Genomic DNA, 15,445 nt, shown 5'->3' on the forward strand with positions numbered 1-15,445 from the left:
ACAATGCACCATCAGAGTATGAGAGTTCGGGGTAAGCATTTACACCATTGGAACCTCCTTTGCCAGTACCAAAATATGATAATTGTTTTTTACCCTTTTATCTGGAAACAAAACTGACACCTTTTTTACAAGGAGTCATGTTTGCATTGACACCTTACCGAGGTCTTACCACCTACGAGAATGATAGGGTATGATGACGAGATATTGACCACACTATAAAAGAGTTAACAGAAACAAATTAATCTATCTATCCAGTGGTTAGTTTTCAAACAGGCTGAAGAATGGATTGTTGGAAGTGTTTTACATTGTGTGTTTATTTGACGTGGGGGGAGGCACCAAGGCTCTCCCTTGTCATCCCGCTTTTCATTTTACATTTTGCACAACAGTGGCTCTCATTCGATCAACACGCCGGTGAAACATAAATAAAATAATCGGTTGTTGAACTATCAACCAGCTTGGATATTGTCTTACAAAATGGGGAAAATAAAATACTACACATTATTATAATAATACATTTACATACACTTACTTAATCATAGATAAGCCCTGAAATTGCAGATACACAGTAGGTACAATATTGGCTTGTTTTAGGCTCTCGGACCGTCTTATTTAATGAGCTCTTAATAAAAGATATAGTTTTCTAAGACTCCCCCCCCCCCCCCCCCCCCCGTGTACTAGAGTGGCTCTCTACTCCATGATTATAAGGTGAAGCCTGCCAGTTCGGGTCGACTGGACAAGGCCGAGCTCATCCATGAACGACACTGCGAACGCTTACGCAAAAAAAACGTCGCCTCCGACGGGGGCTAGAGGAACAAGACAAACGCTGTGCCCCCCCACCCCGCCCCCCGCCAAGTCACTGATAAAAGTGCAACATCTAAAATAGCACTTCTGACCGAATAACAACAATAACGACGAATGATTTAAGATGCGTAAAAATGATTAACAGTCTACGAGGCCGAAACAACAGTAATTGCGTGCACACACACTGCCGCCTCGCTCAGTGTTAACGTTTGACCCAAACCACGGATACGCAGAAACGCGCGTCTCAACAAAGGGGAGCCAAGAGAGCCGGCATTTCGTGAAGCTGTGAGAGAGGTTTACGTGCGCGCAATCTCTCTCGCCAAGTAACGGCGTTGACGTGTCGCTGTGATCCAGCAACTTCAGAGGGGGGTTTGTGGATCGCGCCATGATTTCGTGCGTGAGACCCACGTGCAGTGATAGTGACACGGTGCCTGTAGTGGTGGGGGTTGGGGGGGGGCAGTAGAGTAAGAATGTCACTGACAAATCTGAGTGTTATCCCATCGTATGAGAGGGTTTATTTCATTTGCGGGCACCCCCGTTTCCTTCCACGCTAAATTTCAATACTTAAATAAAAGTGCGCCCAGCTTATATATATATGCTTCAAGCTCGTGTGCTGTTTCATTCAGACTCTGTCGCCTCGACGGACCTGGTTTTCACCTGAGGACGGCTGCTTGCGTTGTGGCCGAAACGTCGTGAGAATTGTTTTATTATGTTTTATTTTTATTATTTTATTACTTCCCTTCTACGTGACTTACCGAAAGAACCAAGAAGATTTGCCAAACATCTCATTGACAGACCCTGGACCCTTCTGAAAACGAGCCTTGATACTGAGCTTGTCCTAGGTAAAGTGTTATTTGTTGAGCAGAATCAATTCATTTAGGTTCATGGTGCAAACAAAGCTGTACAAATAAGACCGATCAAGCGATACACAATACAGGAGACTACGAAGACGAGACAGAAAACGAATAGTAATTCTTGAATTGAACTGCGATCCAAATAACGTGACACTATTCGTGAGTCCAAACCGGTTGGACCTGAGACGTGGGAGTGAAATGCCCTTGGTGCTGCAAACCCATCCAAAGCTGCAGCTGAACCCTTCACATAAAAGCGTCGGTCTCAAAAAAGAACTCAACACACAGCAACTACTCCTTTAAACCACCACTTATGCCTCCAAGAACGAGAAGCACATTCGGCACACTTAATAACAAAACGGTTTCAGAATATAAATTACGGCTACAGCTAAAGACTGAGGCATATTTGCCTTCAGTCGTTTTGTTGTCAATGTCGAATTATTGAGTGGTAGAATTTACATATTTTAGATACGCATTTCAGGGTTTGGCTGCCTATAATATTTAATGATCATGTAGTTGATTCTAATTAGCCTACCAAGCAACCTAAGAGCCAAACTCGTGATATAAAGGTTATGTATCGAATGAGATAGGGATTGTGTATTGAATGGGTCGTTACTAGTTCTGTGTTAGTTGAGAGTTTGCTTTGGATGAGACGAGGGTTCCGTATCCATTGATGAAGATGTTTCCCTTTCAGGCAAGACAGGGAATCTCTATCCGATTGGATCGGGGTTCTATATTACACGATTGAGCTGATACATTGTAAGAAACAGGGGTTGGTTATCGTGAAACTTGGCGTTCGTATCATATGAGAAGAGGGTTCCATGTTAAGACAAGAGTTGTGCATCAAATTAGACGCAGGGTTCTGTGTTGATAAGACGATGGCTCGACATTAGACGGGATGAGGACTAACGTATTAAATAAGGGTCACTTAAACTGAGATCACATTGGCAGCGCTGGTGGTTTTTACATGCTGCTTTCACCACGAACCCTACAAAAATCTTTAAATCTCAACAAAAAATTATCTGTTTAAACTTACTTTCTCACTTTAGTTATTTTCAACCGACTCTCACTTCTCCTTTACTTGGTTGTTAACTATTTTCCTCCTTGCCATGCTTAGTGCCCTGAAAATGATCATTTAAGGGCGCTCTATACATTTAAATTATTACGTACTGTTGACTACAGCAACAATCCAAGCGGACTCAGTCAAATCGAAATGGGACCTTTTTTGCCAGTATCAAAATACTGCATGAAAAAATAAGAATAGGTTTTAGCCTTTCTAGCAATAAAACATGTGTTAAGATATTAATATTCTTGGTTCTTTCGGTAAAGTCACGTAGAAGGGAAATAATAGATATGAATCCCTGCAGTCACGAAAGCTTTAAATAAAAATCTGTTAAGACGTTCAAACAGCAAATCGATATTTTTGGCAAGGAATCAAGTCTGCATTAACCATTGTCTTTGTGCTGTTCACCTTTAAGCGTGCTCTGGTCTGACACTGGTGAGACAAAAGGCTGTCCCCTCTGGGGTAGGCCAATCAGTTTCAAAGACAGTGCATATATTATCAGAGCATGTTTGTTTACATGTTCACCACAAGCACGTGTCGTTAATGCAGACTTGATTCCTTTGCGAAAGGTTTCTATTTGGTGTTTGACCATCTTAACACCGGTTTTATTGTCAGAAAGGGTAAAACCTCTTCTTGTGTTTTCAGTCAATGCAGTTGGACTTTGTCTTACAACTGCACTCAGTAAATCACTGAAGCTCTGCGACAACTCCAGGATCAATGACGCGCGGGGCTCAACACTTGACTGCAATAGCAACAAACACCACGTTCAATTCACATCCCTCTTCAAATGTTACACTTTAAACGAGCACCATTCGTGTAAACATCACAACTACTTTGTCGCTCTACAAAACCAAGCTAGACTCATTTGCTTTTGCTGGACGTTGCCAAAATGTCATTTAACATTTTCTGTAAAGGATATTTCCCCCCGACACCCCCCCCCCCCCGATTCAGTTTAGTGTAATTAATGACTTAAAATGAAGACTTGCATGTTTCTAGATTTGAAGCTTTCGTGACTGCAAGAATTCATACTCTTAGTTTTTTCGGTAAAGTCACGTAGGTAAAAAATGAAATGACAATTTATAAAAATAAAATAATAAAAATCACGACGTTTCGGAGGCAACACAATTCTCCGTCACCTGATGACGGAGACTTGTGTTGCCTCAGAAACGTCGTGATTTTTATAATTTTATTTTTATTAATTTTCATTTCATTTTTTACCTACGTGACATTACCGAAAAAACTAAGAGTATGACTACCTGCATGTTTGTTTAAAAGTATTATTGTATACAATTGAATACATTGTTCATTTAACAAATTCTCAATCACTAGAACAACTGCAGATAATACTACCGAAGAGTGTTATATAATTATAATGGTCATTATAAAAAAAATTCCTTTTGAATATTTTAATCATAATTCAAGAAAAAGTATTTTTAATAAGGAGACAATTAGAATGTCAAGAGCTGATATACACACTTGTACATCTGCCCATGTCATGTCATACCGGGTGCTTCTATAAAAGTATCATGCCTTATTAAAGTATTTGTAAAATATATATAAATTTTAATAGATCTCATTAAGTTCGCATTTAACGTGGTTCATTGCGCAGGAAGGCTTCCAGTACTGTAACTGAGAAAATAAGTCTGGATCCCATTCATGGTCGACTGCGCTCCATCACCATCATGTTCATCATTAAACCAGGTTTGGTTAAAAACAACGTACCAACTCCTGACACTGTAATTGAGATAAGAAGTTTTACAGTCGCAGTCCTGCTGAGATAACGATGGCTGCCAGGCACGTTAACGACGCATCAATTCATCGATTTAAATAAGATTCTTAAGCTCGCAATGTATGCATTGAATCGTGCGTGTAAACACAAACCACTTTCTTTTATTTGTACAAGTTGTATGCAACTGGGTTTTCACTTGAACCCTGCACAGCCACTGGAGGTGTTGTTAACATCATGTTAAATTTAAATCGCGACTCCATATCCTGACAATTCGTCTAACCACAAAGGTAAAATCGTTACATGCCTCGAGGCCGCTATGGGAAAGCGGAATTTCCCCTACTGGCTCAGGAGTGACCCCATCCTGCCCTGGGAAGGTCTCAATGGGTACTGCCCCACGCAGGCCTAAGCCAAGGAAGGGGACACCCATCCGTGATAAGCTATTGCAGAGTTAGCAAAAAGGCATGTGTGAACGAATGACCATGCAGACGGGCCCGAGTCATTCCACGCCACTCCACGGCCGTTCCGTTCAGAGCTCACAGATTTACCACCTCGACGCAAACATGCCCGCCGCCAGCTGGGGGAATGGCACGAGCGAAAACATGTAAACGTGACCGACCGTTGGCCAAGTGCGTTCCAGTACAGGACTCTTACGATACGGCCCTCAGGAGCAGTTCCATGGTAAGGCATTAAATCCAGTTGGTTTGTTGGTTCCCTGGGACAGGTCTCGAATGGTTGTGAGTGGGGGGGGGGGGGGGTGAAGGGTTAATGGTAGTTGTTGCAGGGCCCCTAACCATAACCCTAGCCATCAAGAACCCCAGTGCAGTAGGAATATAATGATGCATCGATTAAAACATTTTCTTACACTCATGATACATGCACCGAACCCGTGATTGGCAGAACAGATGATTTGCAATGAATGCAATTTTTTTTCTGATGTTATGTTCAGGCTTCATGGTGCGGACCCAAATGTGCAATTGAGAAAATACTAACGAGGGTGAAAACGCGACACAAGCACAGATTATTTGATCAAATCCTGACCTCGGAATATTGGCGACAGTTCATAGAGTCACTTGTTGCGGGTAAATTGTTGCATGCATCCTGTGTCGAGCCCACCCATGGATCACTACAGACCCTCCAACAGGGGGGGCAAAAACAGCCATATCCACTGCACCACTGTGACCCTTGCCCTTGTTTTGTTTTTAAGTGTACAATATTTCATGGCAGACGTTCCCAGTGGAATTGTGAAATTTCATATCAATAACATACACATTTAAACACGTCAAATGTCAAGGTTCAATTCAAATAAATTTATGTTAAAATTAAATTTCTCAAACAACCCAATGTAGTAACCTCCTGGAAACGAGACATGTAACTCAGTGACACTTGTTATTAATGAGAGCATTTTTTTTTAATGAATTATCCTCTACCTGTAACAGACAAAGATTGAACACATTTCCTGACAACTTAAGTGCATAACAAGAGTAGCCAAAACGCCTTTGTGGGCAGCTCCTTGAGAAGAAACTCACAACAAATGGTGAGCATTTGTATTATTCTGAAGCAAACTTCCACCTTTGCGTGCTTGTGGTAACATAGAATAAGTGCATTGACGTTTGGGGAAATAAAACAAGCATTATTGTGGTTATTTAAAAAAAAAATCGGACTTTGCCAAAGCTGGCAGTACTTAGGAACGGTAGGTTTAAAAGAGAATACGAGTGCATTTCTGAGAATTCAATTGGCTGTTCACTTTCAATTGGAAATCACAAATTATTTGGCAAATGGTGCCATGACAGTGCTAACCGGCTCTGGGTTATACAGGAATAAAAACTCTGACATGAGCACTGTCGATTTAGTTATGCAACACCAGTTGTTCCATTTCCATTTCATCCCAGATGTAAAGAGTATGTTTCAGAGTGTAAATATTGTAAATTGCATCCTTCAATAAAGTGCCATGTTCACATCTTTCCTCAATACTCCTGATGGCGGTGATTGTGTACACAGATTGTTGATAGGATACCCCGAACCTCACCAAACGTTTGCCTCCTCTTAAAAGGTGCGACAAAGACTTGTACAAGTGCAACCAACTGGATGTGTGGTGTAATGTGCGACTGATTTATCTTGTAATTAAAGAGCTCACCCGATTACGCGAAGATGATTTTCATCGGGAATACCCGCGGGGCTAACAGTGCAGCGCCATGTTAAAGAGCAGCCTCGGAAGATGACATCACGTAACTAATTCTGAAGTCACTACAGTGGGCCTCTTCAACAACATTTAGGGGCACAACTATGTACATGCCTTGGAAAGAGTGCTTATCACATGTTAATCAAACCAAATGTGAAAATCTGTATTCGGCCAAATTAAGCAACAACAAAAAACTCATCTGAGTTTGTGCTATCATTGTGACCAGGCCGAAACAATAAACTTGTTGCAATTAATCACCTAATTTATTCATAGATGATTTCCCAAAATTGAAGTCCAGATCTCAGCGATGCCGGTTAAGCACTATGTTAACATTTGATGAGATAAAATATTACTCAGCGTTTCTCCCTTTACATTTTTATTCAACTGCCGTCGACCTGGGCCCCAGTCGCAGCCAGTTTATGCTTCCAACGAACCTGACCGGGACTAGGCAATGCGGTTGTAAACGCACGTGCACACACAGGACTCAAGGCTCGAGCATACAGCCACGTGGAGACGCGAGCCGCCAAAACGCACCACTCCCCGACACAGTCACTCCGACGCAACAGCATACCCCTCTGCTTTCTGAAAACCATCCAGACATGAATGAACCCAGACGTGACTCGACACACTTTCTTTCCTCACACCGAGCAAGATGCCCATCGTCCAATTTAAATGTTTACCAGTTTGAGGCCATAGCAAAAATCTGATTTAAAAAAACCGATTACGAGCACGTTAATCTGCTCGTTCTTCTTGCGGTTTGCCATTTTAAGACCCAGCATGCAAATTTTAACGAGCGCTGTCATCAGTCACGTGTGAAAGAGCTCCCCAGGATGAGAAGCCCGCGACGGATGCACCCAGACACCGGCATAAACGCGCGAGAGGCTACACGCGGCGATGACGATCTTACGATGAGCGTCATCGTGAAGGATTCTTACGATGAGGCTCATAAGGACTCTCATATTGCGACCGTTTTTAGGAAAACAGTGCGCTCAGCCTGGAGCCTTGATCTCGTCAAAGTACAATCCCAGCTCATTTTCAGTTCGAAATGTTATCAACGAACATTACTTTTACGAGCTGGCTTTCAGACAAGCATGGTGTCGTGTTCCAGGGTTTGTTTTAAGTGCATAGCATTCGGCTTGTCTTCCACTTTCATGTTTAGTAATAAAACATCAGATTTGTTGGGAGCAAATTTTTGGGATTTTGTACATTTTAAAGTGGGGTCAAATTTAGAAAGAAAGAAAAAAATGAAATACAATTTCCCCAGAATAATGCCCAGTCGTTAATGTGCACCCACATCACAGCCGTGTGTGTCCGGCAGTAATTTGACATGGACCGTGGTGCGGATTTCGCTCCACAATGGCAAAACCACGTGTTCACGGCGTACGTAGATGCTGCAACAACTTTAGTGCTGTACATTCTAGTAGCTCATGATAAACCTGGCGGCGTATTAAAATACAAAAACCTGTACGCAAGAGCGACAAATCTGTTCCCAAGCAGAATGATGCCTTCTCAAGAAAAAGTAGCCCACTGATTTAAAAAACCTCATCACCTATATATTTTTCCTACAGTTTTTTTTCTTTTAAGAGGCAGAAAAAAATGTGTCGGTGAATATTCATAAAACTGAAGTGTACAAGTGCTCTATTTAATGATAGGTAATGTTGGGCACCTGTTATTCTGAGCGTTGAACTGTAGTGACATGGAAACCCCACCAAGCTACTCGTTCACATTACAAACACCGATAAAAAAGACCATTCAATACAAAACTAGTACCTCGTTCAATGACTCAACATTACTAAAACGTGCCTGTAGACTTACAGCATTCGTGTCATTTAAAAGTTATATATCTTACAATAAAAGTGTTTTCATTGGGAAGGAAAAGTACTTTGTTCAATTACACTACCCTCGATTTCCTTAGTTTCAGCACCTTTAACAGCTATGACCAAGCCATTTTTGTTTAAATATCCCTAACACTAAATAACATTGTACAAACTACTTTGTTACTCGTTTTTGTGTTTGCATTTTTTGTTGATTTTTTTCCCATCTAAAACAAATTCACGGAAAACTCTGGATTTGGCCACAGTCCCTAAAGTCCCATTGCCAATCACGCCCGTTATGAACGAATCGCAAATGCCCCCCCCCCAGTGCCTCCAAACATGAGCCTCGGCCAGCTGGAACATGCATTAAACTAAGTGCAACACCGACCACACAGACCCCGCTGCTCACAATCTTCCGACCAATCGATGCCCCACTGTTGACAAATACCAGGAGGTACCTATATGCTTGTCAAGGAGCATAACCATCACGAAAAACCGCGGTCATCCTCGTAGCAGCGGATTTTGGCTAACCATCGAACAAAGACAGTCACCGCATCGCAAGCTTTCAGATGCGCTTCTGCGGTCGTCTGGAACGTTCTTTCTTCCGATATTCGGAAGCCACTGGAGCGACGCCCTTTAAATCTAAATTGAAAACTCATTTCTTTTATGTTTCGCTTATTGTCCTTCCCGGCACCTCCGATTAGCACGATTGGCTATGTACGATGCGAAAGAATTTCAACACACATACACGAAGCATTGCCATCTCTACACCTGGTTTCACCAGCAAATGATCCGTTAACCTGGACCAATGAAGATTGCTTTATATCCGTATTTTCCCCATGATGTTTGTTGGCCCAAAAGACCGCAGCCTGGTTCAGGTAGGAATCTAAACCAAGCTGCGGTTCTATACAACTCTCCGGTTCGCGATAATGGATTCCATGCGAGCTGCCCCATTGGTTGGCAGAAGCCAATCTAACCGCAGGGTAACCGGTCTTCACAAACACTCTCTGCCGAGAGACAGAGAAGCACTGGTGTAAAAACAAGGCATGACTACATTATCGTTCCGCTTATCGATTAACCGATGCTTGTGGAACGGGGAAGCAAATCGCTCTCTCTTAGAAGAATCAGATTTTTTTTATCAGTCAGTGGCCACAACGAATGGCAATGGGAAGAAAAAAAGAATAATAACCGGGTGGAAATTTGTGGAACAATAAAAACAAATTTTAAATCAATCCTCACTATAGAGATGACATTTTAAAAAATTCTGTTTAGGTTTTTTTTGAACATCAAAAATAAATGTTACATTGCTATTCTAATTTCAGATTCTTAAACAGTATTAAGCCATGCTTGACATCAAACAATTCGTCCAAAAAACTTCAATGGATACAGTTCTGCAAATGTAACACCATTGCCGCTGTTAGTTTATAATCAATGTCACACAAACTTTGCAATCGTCGATTAACGCAATAAAAAGATCTTGCATTTCGTATGCGGCGATTCTCGGGGGGTGAGTGCGCACGGTCTCCATAGTGAGAATTGTTTGCTGCCACTACACACCCTCCCCGCCCCTCAACCCGCCCCCTGCCGCTCATCCATGAGAAAGCGCCGAGTAATTCCCCAAGTAAATGGCGCACGTCGGGGCGAGCACAGGAGGCGAGCGGGTTGGCACTCGTGCTCAGACCACCGCCCCCCCCTCCCACCACACTGCGGGACACGACCTCCGGGAGGGAACGTGCCACCGAGCGAACGAGCGAACGGGCTAATGGGCGGACGGATGAGAGGTTGAGGGTGCCGGCCACCGCTGGCGCGAGTGCTGGGGGCGTCGGTGGCGAGCGAGCGATACTTGCGGGTGGCGGGGGCCCGGCTCGCTCCGGGCGCTCCGCCCCGCCCCGCCGGCCTTCAGGCGAAGTACATGGTCCTCAGAGTGTCCACGTGAACCTGCACAGCCTTGGCCAGCGCCTGCGCGTCACGCCCGTTGCTCGCGCCGGACACGTGGCTCCCCTCAGCGCTGCGTGGGGGGGACAAAAAGGACGAGGGAGTTTCTCACGATTCACTCCGCACAAGAAGGGCAGGGGTGGCCAGCGAGGGAGTGTGGGTACGGCGTTACGTGCCGTTGTTGCGTGGCAGCCACAGTGTATGCTGCTAAACTGTGATGTGTAATTTGCTGGTTGATTTACAATTACTTTATTCACAGACACATTCGGCTTTGTAACAGTAATTCAAGTTGTGCTATTCCCAAGTATTTATACTCCTATAAGGTTCAACCAAGCAGCTGTCAATTTACTACGACCTTTCAATCATCACTATGCTGAGATTGAAGAGTCAAAGACACAGAGAGACATAAAGATTCCCGACTTAACTTTGGAGGCTTTGTGAAATTATATACACATACACAAAGACTCATAAACCTTTTACCAATATGGGATGCACGCACACACATACACAGGAGCTGAGTGACCTCGACGAGGCCGCTCGGCCCTCCACCACCCACCTGTCATGCTCCTTGTCCACCAGGTGGTATCGCGCGCGGAAGGCGACGAGGCGGGCGTAGTAGGCGGGCGCGGGGATGGAGACGGAGCGCGTGCAGCGCACGTACGTGTGGCACAGCTGGTAGGTGAGCACCTGCAGCTCGTCCGCAGAGAAGCGGTTGTCGTCCCACAGCACGTGGTAGTGGGAGGGGCGGCTTGTGCCCTGTGGAGGCGAGGCAGTGCGCGAGTGTGCGAGTTAGTCGGTGTGTGTGCGAGGAAGTCGGTGCGTATATTAGCGGGTGTGTGCATAGCAGGAGCATAGCGGTTAGTGCACTGTGCTACGGACCCGGAAACCAGATTTCGATGCCCACTCACCGCCAACACAAGTGACAAACATTGGACTGGTCCTGGGCCTCCCCTAGGTCAACTCAGTCTTACATGAGAAACTGGTGTGGTGCGTAAACATCACTAGGCAGACAAAGGCGGCCCGGCATGGTGCTGGCTACCCACCCTCTCGTGTTGTGCCGGCCTTTATAAGTTCTTGCTAACAGCACTTGGCGCACACATCTGTTAAGGTTAGACGGGGGATCTTTGTCTTTGGGGAGCAGTAGTAGCAGTTAGCATGTGCTATGAAGGGCCATTGCCTGAAACGTCACCGATTATATATATTATTTTCTTTTAAGGCAGTGTTTTTGACGAGTGTGCTAGGTTTTTGACCACCAAGTTGAGGGATTGAAGGCGAGACATCGCCATCAACACACGAGTCCACAAGTATGTATGTTGAACTTCTTTCACGCTGTATGTCGCCAACCGTGCTAATTGGAGGTGCGATTATAATCATAGCTCTGAAAATGCAGATCATTCTCAGGGTGACAATACAAGCGTCACTCAATAGGGTTCACCTCAAACAATCGGCCGCTCGCTAGAGCAGTTCAGGCAGTGGGCGCCACTCACCTGGATCCCCGCGTGGCTGCACAGGTAGAAGTCAAACTCGCTGGGGTGCGTGATTTTCGTGTCGACCGTCGTTCCTGCCGGAATGTTACCGCTCTTCCCGATCTGGGGGGAGGAATATTGTAGCACGCCAAATGCAGGAAATACAAGACAATGCAGACGAAACAACAATATCTTGAAATATGAATTCATGTAAAACCATGCCACAATAATGTGCGTTTACACACCAGTGTGAAAAGTTATATTTTACGCCACACTGTGCTTTGTGTAATGCATATCACCCATAATCAGAATGCCTCTCTCCCTATGAGTCAAACTTTAACATGTTTGACTGTAACTACACTTGAAAATCCACTTAAACCACAAGTTTCTGCGCAAATGTAAAACTAGAATATCAACTGAGCTGCCCTGACATCTAAAGGCCATGCCACACTTTGGGCATTTTAAGGTAATTCTCACTGACAGTCATCGCCGGTAACACAATTACGATGAGGAATTATGGCAACGTGGTACAGCGATGACAAGTGTGCCGGAACGTTGCCTAACCAATGAAAACAGTTCGCTGAAAAATGCATTTGATGAACAGTTATGGTATTCTTTGGGTCTTTCGGTAAAGTCACGTAGAAAGAAAAAATAAAAACAATAAAAAAATAAAAGAAAGTTAATGAAAAATAATAAAAATATCACGACGTTTCGATCGCAACACAAGCAATCGTCATCAGGAGAAAAAAACAAGTATAACCCGTAAAAACAAAGTTTTTCACTATAAATCCTTTATATGCTTGGCAGCGAACTTAATATAAAGGATTTAAAAATATATTCGCCTGTGGAGGACGCGGGGATCGATCCCGCGACCTTTGGCATGGGAAGCGAGGGCGCTACCAACTGCGCTACTCCGCCACGGCCTGTGGAGGGGAGACGCTCATGGCTCTTACACTCTGACGTTCAGCCAAAGCCATGAATTAGTTCTATTTGAATATATGTAAAATAATTTTTTTTTGCCTAAAAAGTGTAAAATTTTGGGAATTTTTTTTCACGAACAATAATTGTCTGGCACAACGAGTCTGTGTGGAAAATGTCAGCTCGATTGGATCACGGGAAGTGGGTTAAAAAACGACCGAAAGATTTGCACGGTCCTAAGCAAGCAAGCAAGCACGCAAGCACGCGAACTTAATATAAAGGATTTAAAAAAGAGGGGGAAAGCTGCTGAGGCAGGCTATTTTAAAGGTTTTCATTCACTTTATTTTCATTTATATTTTATTCTTTTTTCTATCTACGCAACTTTCCCGAAAGACCCAAAGAATATGAATTCCTGCAGTCACGAAAGCTTTAAGTCAAGATTGAACAGTTATGGATCTACAAAGCACGAAAAACTTAGGCAGTCAAGCAACCTTATCTGCGATCCGATTGGTAGTTGCTATCCCAGTTTCTTTCTAGGGGGAGCAGAGATTTGATTCGTCCAGATTTGACCACTGCCGGTGATGAATGCCAGTGTTCATTGCCAATGACAACTGCCCAAGTGCAGTGGTTACAAACCTTTGTGGACCTGCGTTGACCACCATGCGGTCAAAACTATTGTTGTGTAAAATATATCTGCAACATTTCTTCGGACAACTTCCCACAGCCCTGCATACCACCACTGGTTCACGAATCACAGGTTGGGAACCACTGCCCTATGGATTCGATGTTCTTGAGCCACCCCGGTCACCTCTGCATCGTGTCTTCCTTCCTTGAAGAAGGGAAGACTCGCTAACCATGACGTCGACAATCGCGTACCCGCTCGTTTCGGTCGGCGCAGAAGAGCCGCGTGTGGTGTCGCTTCTGTACAGCGACGTAGGTGATGCCGGGCTGGTAGTCCTTCTCCAGCTTGATGCAAGCATCGCGGATCGCCAGCAGCTCATGGAACAGCACCTGCATGCACAGGTGGGACAGCACAGGGGTAACACAGCAAATGAGGCTCAAGTCACACGTATCGTGGCACATGGAGTTGGATGGTGGCACACAACGAATAAGCACGGTGGTGGGACAAGGAAGAGTGAGGAGGAGATGATGACACAGAAGGGCTTGAGTGAGTTCATGGCGCATAGTGCGAGAGAACTGGCGGCACAAGGGCATGCGAGTGAGGTGGTGGTGGTCGCGGCGGTTCAGAGATGAACTAACAGACGAACTAAATGGTGCCACAGAGATGAGTGGGCACATTTCCTTCATAGAGATAAACGAATGAAACTAAACACTTTTTTATTTTACCAAGTAAGGCCCACTGAGCTATATAGCTCTTTTTCAGAAGCGACCTGGCCACAAATGATAGCCAAACAAAGTGGCTTATCACATGTAAATTTATAGCAGCCAAATATTCTCAATGCACGTTTCTAAATGTGGATGGAAAAACCAGAGGACCCGGAGAAAAATCCACGCGACCAGGGTGAGAACACACAAACTCCATATACAGAGGTGTCAGGGTTGGGATCAAACCCACAACCTCCTGTATACCACGAGAGGGAGTTAACATCTCGCCACCGTGGGCCGCAGGCAGAGGGGTGGGTAAGTGAGCTGACGGCACAGAGTGAGTGTGGCCGAACTGGCAGCACATGGGAGGGCGGGCGGACGGGCAGGTTGGCCGGCAGGGAGAGCGAGTTCGCCGGGAGCGTGCACAAGGGCGGTGGGGGCGTGTCCGCTTGCACCTGCTGGAACTGGCCCTCGGAGACGCCGTCGCGGTAGAAGATGATGCGCGTCGGCTTGAAGCGCGTCGACTTGTAGAACTGGATGAGCAGCTCACGCACCATGGTGCCCAGGTCCTGGATGATCTCCTGCCGGTGGTGCTGAACGCGCACCGTGGCGCAGTAGCGGCTCGGGTGGGCGTCCATGCTGCCCACAACCTTCGCAAACATGATTAGAACGGTTGGCTATGTACGGTGCGAAAGAAGTTCAACAAAGTTCAACATACATAAATACACGTTCCCTTCCGGTCAGTTGTATGTACATATGTAATATTGTCTTCATCCCATGAGCCCAAGTGTCCACTGCAAAAGCTACAGAGCAGCGCATTACCCTGTGTGTTAGCAGGGGAACATAAAATCTTCAGAAATCCCTTCAAGTAACTGTTTTCTATAGACATGTTAAGGGGTGAGAACTTTCCCGCATGCCCTGCTAAAGAGACATTTACTTCACGTGAAGTCAAAGGAGAGAACAAGCCTGAGAGGATGACCAACGCTGGAGACGGAGAAATCAGATCGGTTAATGTGCAGGGTGTGCGTTGGATCGTGGCTTCACAGGAACGTAAAGGAATGGCGATGGTGTAGGAAGACCTTCACATAGCAGTGGATAGACCATGACTCAATGACGATGTCAGTAGAACATTATCTTCACAAATGGCCAACTCCAGATGACAATGATAATGATGATACTGGTAGGAACCTCCTGGTTACACCAGCCCACAGGGGATTATTGTGTCCGTCCGTCGTGCAGGGAGGAGCTGGGTGGGGAGGGGAGGGTGGGGAGGGGCCGGGTGGGGAGGGTGGGGCTGGTCACCCCGTGGTGCCCTTGTCAATGTTACGCTGTTTGCAAAGGAGCCTTTGACATGATTCGTCAA

At 45.0% G+C, this 15,445-nt stretch overlaps 1 protein-coding gene across 1 annotated transcript in view; it reads right to left on the reverse strand.

Annotated features, from left to right (window-relative positions):
• Positions 1-3,942: 3,942 nt before the first annotated feature.
• The window catches only part of LOC133352939 (protein argonaute-1), a 37,275-nt gene continuing 25,772 nt past the window's right edge, over positions 3,943-15,445 (reverse strand). Inside the window, exons 15-19 of the mRNA XM_061568945.1 lie at positions 14,538-14,732; positions 13,633-13,767; positions 11,860-11,961; positions 10,929-11,128; positions 3,943-10,445 (exon numbers count right to left, since the gene is read on the reverse strand). Coding sequence (XP_061424929.1) covers positions 10,337-10,445; positions 10,929-11,128; positions 11,860-11,961; positions 13,633-13,767; positions 14,538-14,732 — 741 coding nt within the window. The 3' untranslated portion in view covers positions 3,943-10,336. The remainder of the gene's footprint in view (positions 10,446-10,928; positions 11,129-11,859; positions 11,962-13,632; positions 13,768-14,537; positions 14,733-15,445) is intronic.

This window comes from Lethenteron reissneri, chromosome 42 (genome assembly GCF_015708825.2).
Source record: "Lethenteron reissneri isolate LAM-NWPU_2019-01 chromosome 42, ASM1570882v1, whole genome shotgun sequence".
NCBI lineage: Eukaryota > Metazoa > Chordata > Hyperoartia > Petromyzontiformes > Petromyzontidae > Lethenteron > Lethenteron reissneri.